This window comes from Ictalurus furcatus, chromosome 2, assembly GCF_023375685.1.
Source record: "Ictalurus furcatus strain D&B chromosome 2, Billie_1.0, whole genome shotgun sequence".
NCBI lineage: Eukaryota > Metazoa > Chordata > Actinopteri > Siluriformes > Ictaluridae > Ictalurus > Ictalurus furcatus.
Window position 1 is genome coordinate 3,966,486 of NC_071256.1, and position 6,000 is coordinate 3,972,485.

Below are 6,000 nucleotides of genomic sequence, written 5' to 3' on the forward strand. Positions count from 1 at the left end.
ATAAATAAATAAAAAAGGCGTAGATGACAAGCTCCTCCGCCTCCTCTGCATCTGGCCCGAAGCTGATCGGAGGAGTACTTCCCTCTTTACTAGACTTATTTAAGCTGGTTACGGAATGCATCGCTGCATCCTGCTTCATTTGTCTCGAGTCCTGAGCACCTGGCACGAAAGAGTGTCTAACGCCGATCTTCGTCTGATTGTATAAATTGACAGAAAATAGGTTTTAGAATAAGAACGGGTCACTTTGCATTTAGAGTGCCTTTCTATCTCGGCAATAGATATGCTTAACCTCGCTAATGAGATGTGATCATGTGAGATTTATTGTTAAGCAGAGCATGAGACGTGCCGAACTCCAGGTTTGATCTAGAGACCTTTCTGGCTTTCATCTCGGCCGAATTGATAACGTGGGTGCGCCGAGACACCCTCCGTCACCCGAGCGTCGAAATCCCGCCCTCGTAGCGGATGACGATACGGACGGACGGAAGAGAGGTTTTAATCCGTCGCCGTTAGACGCCCTGCGTGAGAATCACGCAAGCTTGTACGTCCTCCGAGAAGATAAACACCCCTTAACAGAAGGACTAACGATGACTTATAATCGGCGCGCTCGCTAGCGGATACGTTATGCAAATATCCGCTGGTAAATCGTCCGTTTCCTTTTAAAGCTTCCCGAACCGGTCTGTATGGCGCACCACGTTCTCGACACGCATCAACGTCAGCGAATTCAGCACCCTGTCAGGACGCTCCTCTTGGGTGAACGACGAGAGAGAGAGAACAACATTTACATTTCCGCAACACTTTACTCGCTTTGACACTTCTCTCTCTGTAGATCCACAAGTTTTGCCCGAAAAGACGAGACGAGAATAGCAGATGAACCCGACTTGAGGGTAAACAGACATCTATTATACCGCGCCAGAGAGAAAAACAGCTCCCGGTCCCAGTTTTGTTGACTCATACTTAGCTAGTTCACTCAGGTCAGGAGCAGCTTTAGCAAGAGGAAAAAAAATAAACACGATGATTTCGTTTCTCTCGGGAGCGTTCCTCGAGTAAGGCAAGGGCGTGTGAGCGCCGGTTGTTGTCGAGACTCGCAGACACGCAATGTGCCGTCACCTGAGGGTTACACCGCATGTCTGGGTGGCTAATTTAAAGCACAGTGGTAGGTATAGGTTCGGCTAATCGCACGTGTTTAACTTGTCTTTTCTCCTTTCTTTAAAACTTTGCAAAGGTAGGTCGTTAAAGCCTAAAAGATTTATTTGACAAAATGCCTCTGATTAAAGGATGAAGTGCGAGACTAAAGAGAGAGAGAGAGGAAGAGTGCTCGAGTGCCTGATCCTCATATTCAACCAAGGTTGAATATTTACATGATTTTTTTTTTTGCTGCTCTTTCTCGGTTTGTGAAATCTCTAATTCATTGGGCCATTTGGAGGAGATTGGGGAAGAATCTGGACTTCTTATGTAAATAATGCCAAATTAGGCTCGGTCGGTAAAATACATGAAGTGAAGCCACTTTCAAGGCTAGAACGGAGCGTTTCGGAGGGTTTGTATCCGACGTAGCTTCAGATTCCTGATTTTGGCTAACAGGAGCGGAACCCGATGTGGTCTTCTACTGTTGTAGCCAATGCTTTTTGTAAAAATCTCACAACCATTCCCCCTCCCCCCGCCGCCATTATAAATAATAAACTCCAAAATATCAGAATAACCAAAGTTCAACGAGCATATCTATCTCTACTTGAAGGTCATCAAGGCTATCGAGGAGGGGTACCGTCTTCCAGCACCCATGGACTGCCCTCCAGGACTCCACCAGCTCATGCTGGACTGCTGGCAGAAGGAGCGAGCCGACCGGCCCAAATTCGACCAGATCGTCGCCATTTTGGACAAAATGATCCGCAATCCCAGCACGTTAAAAACGCCAGTGGGAACGTGTACGAGGTAGGAAAAGAAAAAAATGGAAAAATCCCAAAACCAGTGGTCACGTCCATGACGCATCTGATCTGATCTGTGATACCTCCCAGTAGCAGTACCTGAGGTTCACCACTCACTCTCGTGATATATGAAATTGTCTGTGTTATTACTATAGTTGTTGTTTTTTTGTTTGGTGTAACTGGATTTAACAGATAATCCCTGTCTGTCCTGTGCTCAGCATGTCCACTTGAATAAATCCTGGAAAATCGATACTGCGACACCGCTCCCATGGTTTTATGGTCAACGGCAGGGCTTTAAAATCAATCGCTGTAATGAGAGACTTTTTTTTTTTTTTTTTTTCGTGTGTGTAAAGTTCTGTGTGGGCGCTGACGCCCACTGTGCCATTTATCAGTTGAAATCCAGTTACGAGGGGAACAAGGCCCGGGAAGGATGACATAACCTGAGAAGTATTGGGGGAGGGGGGAAGGAATGGACTCAGGCGGACTTCTTCTCGCTTTCTTGCTAGCTTAACCTTTCGGGACTGAAAATAACCACTTCCTCTCTCAACAGAAACGAAGATAAATGATTATTATAACTGGAATTGTTATCCGGTGTAATAGGTCGCCTTCACGGAGTCGCGTTACGCGTCCTCCCGAGCAAAGCGAAACTGATCCCGGATCCCACGTGGCCCGTCTGGTTTTCGGGGTAATCACGTTTCGTTTCCTGTCATTTTCAGACCCATCAGTCCGCTGCTGGACCAGAGCCCGCCAGACTTCAGCTCGTTCCGCTCGGTGGGCGAGTGGTTGGAAGCCATTAAGATGGAGAGATACAAAGACAACTTCACAGCAGCCGGCTACAGCTCACTCGAATCCGTGGCGAGGATGACTATCGAGTAAGAACCCATTCACGTCGTCTTTCTCGCAGCCGAGTTAACGTCTCATTCCGTTCACCACTAACATCCACACCGTTCCACTTCGGCCATCATAGAAACGTCGATCCGGTGAACTTCGTCGCACCACAGCGTCGTCGGGTTCTCGATTCCGATTGGTCAGAAAGCGCTGATTAATTGTTTTGTTTTGTTTTTCATCATATCAACGTATTCGCAGGGTTGCTGCGCGTCCAGGTCTCTCCAACACGACCGTTTATAGCTGTTGAACTCCGGTCCCTAGGACTTTCCAGAACATTCAACATCACTATGAATCGATAGAAGAGTAGGACAGTTTGTTGTTGAATTAGGAAATCTTGTCATCAGAGGCAAATCGCTGTATAGAAAAGAGATAAAACACTTCAGGAACGCGCCATTATCGGAAACTTCTGCTCGGTAACAGTAACTCGGCTTAATCGCTCCAGCTCATCTTCGATTATTTTCCAATAGAAGCACGCCCCCTGGTGTTTTATTCCTCCGGATATTTATTCCCCTCATGATGGAAAGTAACTTATCGTTGTTGCGGTTTCCATGAGGTACATTTCGCAAACTCTGGAAAAACACACTTTCGCGGCGAGGACGCGCGTTTCATCCCGACCGGCGTCCACGCCCGTCGCGTCGTCGTAAAACACGGCCGTTTGATTCCTGTCTCTTCTCCATTAACAAAATGATGTACAAGTCTATAAATCTCCTCTGCGCCGTCACGGTGATTTATGAGCGTGTGTGTGTTTGTGTCGACAGGGACGTGATGAGTTTGGGAATCTCGCTCGTGGGCCATCAGAAGAAAGTCATGAGCAGTATACAGACTATGAGAGCTCAGATGCTGCACCTGCACGGCACGGGCGTCCAGGTGTGACGGACGGACGGACGGACGGACGGACGCCGGGAACTGCCCCCCGGGAGCGGGGCGGGGACTTAGAAGATAGCGCGGATAATCACCGCGAAATAAGATAAATAACACTAATAAAAAAACCACACGATGTCTCTCTCGGAACGGGGACTCTTCCAGACGCTGCGGAGACAAGAACTCGTTTCTTCGTTCACCGGCGAAGGACGTTAAGTGACGGTGCTGAATCGGTGAACGTGCGAAAGGAAAACGGAAGGAGAGAATACTTCCTGGAAACATGTCGGTGGAGAGACAGAGCGGGTTTTTTTTTTGTTGTTGTTGTTGTTGTTTTTTTGTTTTTTTTTCAGCAAATTGATGCTTTTTAACCTTTTTTTTTTTTTTTTTTTTTCCCGGTGTGTTTTTTTTTTTCCTGCTCATCGTCGGTATTGACTCCTTCACTAGATCACGGATATTTTTTACAAAGATAACGAACAAAACAATGCACAAAGTAATCAAATCCAATGCGTACACGAACAAAAAAAAAAAAAAAACGCCGTTGTTTTTGATTTCCGTTTCTTTCCTACATACATTCCACTCCATACACTCCGACGGGGACATTTACATCTTTAACCAACGCCAGCTTTCCCGATTCCTTTAAGTTTGACGGTTTGCCTTATTGGATTTTTAAGTGTGGATTCGACAACAGGGTAAAAATTCGCCGCTATACTCAGCGGGGCAGAAGCACGGACCTCGATGTGGACGTAACCTCGGCTCCTCTGCTCGCAGTGAGTCGGAACCTCGCAGTGTATTTTTTATTATTATTATTATTATTATTATTTTTTATTCATCCGGCTCCTCCGCGTCCGCAATCTCTCGGGAGTATTCCTCGCGAGTGCGCCTCGACGTGCCCGGCGTACGGATGGCCGAGTTTTATGACGCGGCTGAAAGTTAAGAACTTCGAGAACCACTTCCCGATATTATTGTTGTTTTTTTTTTTGTTGAACACTCGAATGCATCTTATTTTATTTCCCCATTCTGTTGCCTGCCTTTCTTTCCTTGTTATTTTTTTTTCCATGAGGTGTCTCCACGTAGATAGCACTATTGAAGACAGTATTTAATATAAAAACGGTTCGATCTAAAGTTAATCGTTCGGCTCGCGATTGTTTTTGGTTTTTTTTTGCAGATGTTGCAAATATTTTATGTTTCCGTAATCCAGTCCAGTCAGTTCTAAATGAAACTGATATTACCTTAAAACCTTAGAAGCGGATATAGACTCGAGGTACTTCTCCGGATGAATAATTCTCTAGGGTTTTTTTTTTTCGTTTGTTTTTTTTCCCATCGAATGTTTTTTTTTTTTGTAAAAATCTAATGTTTCGGGGTTGTTGTTGTTGTTGTTGTTGTTTTTTCGCAGAACATTTCTCATTCTCGCTCAGTTGTGGGAACTGGACGACGTGGATGTAGACTAGAAGGTCATATATGAATCGAAATATATATATGAGTCTGGAAGAGACAGATCAATCAGAGCAATAATAATTACCGAGATGGTCCTTTTTTTTTTTTTTTTGTGATATTAAGGTGCTATGTAGATTTTTACCATTTTGGCTCGTCGGCTGATCACGGCAGAACTTCGGGAAAGGGAGAGACGCCGGAGAGCGCGATTTATACATGGGTTTCCTCTCGTTTCTGGACAGCGGGGTAATCGAAAAACCACAAGAATGTACTTTTGCGTGTATGCGTGTGCGTGTGTGGACGTGTGCGTGTCTTCCTTCTTGATTAGAGAGCTCGAAGAAAGAGGAATTCGCTTTCTCAAACATGCGGTTAAAGCCAGTTTCTCAGTGCCATCACATGCTGGTCAGTGTTGGGATCATTCCCAGTATCACACACAGATCACTAGTGTCTTTTTTTTTTTTCCTTTTCTTTTTCTTTTTTTTTTTTTACGTTCAGTTTTAATTTATATCGGCTTTTACGGCTGCTCTAAAATTACACAGGAAGAATAACAGTACTAAAATGGTTATAAAGTTGCAAAGTGGGTTTTATTAGTTTGGGGTTTGGCACACACGCACATAAGTAAATAAATAAATATGATTAAAAACACTTGCGATGTTTAGTCCAGATGTTAATTTTAAAAAGCTGTTACATAAATAACATGTTCTTCTATCCAGTGGGCTCTGGTATAAAAGCCCTGACCCCAGGCGGTATGAAGTATGAGTGTGTGTGTGTGTGTGTGCTCTTGGATCAGATGATGCCCCTATCTCCGCTCCATTGCGCTGGCCTCAGCACTGGATCGGCTCCAGCCCTTTTTGTTTCCCCAATCGAATGCGAGTGGAAAGGCTTTCGGTCAGCACAAACC

At 45.0% G+C, this 6,000-nt stretch overlaps 1 protein-coding gene across 6 annotated transcripts in view; it reads left to right on the forward strand.

Annotated features, from left to right (window-relative positions):
* Nucleotides 1-5,488, forward strand: part of epha7 (eph receptor A7) — a 75,355-nt gene extending 69,867 nt beyond the window's left edge. For all 6 annotated transcript variants that reach the window (XM_053643905.1, XM_053643880.1, XM_053643890.1 and 3 more), the window contains 3 exons: nucleotides 1,733-1,926; nucleotides 2,636-2,791; nucleotides 3,566-5,488. In XM_053643905.1, the coding sequence (XP_053499880.1) occupies nucleotides 1,733-1,926; nucleotides 2,636-2,791; nucleotides 3,566-3,680 (465 nt within the window). In that variant the 3' untranslated portion in view covers nucleotides 3,681-5,488. The remainder of the gene's footprint in view (nucleotides 1-1,732; nucleotides 1,927-2,635; nucleotides 2,792-3,565) is intronic.
* Nucleotides 5,489-6,000: the final 512 nt, after the last annotated feature.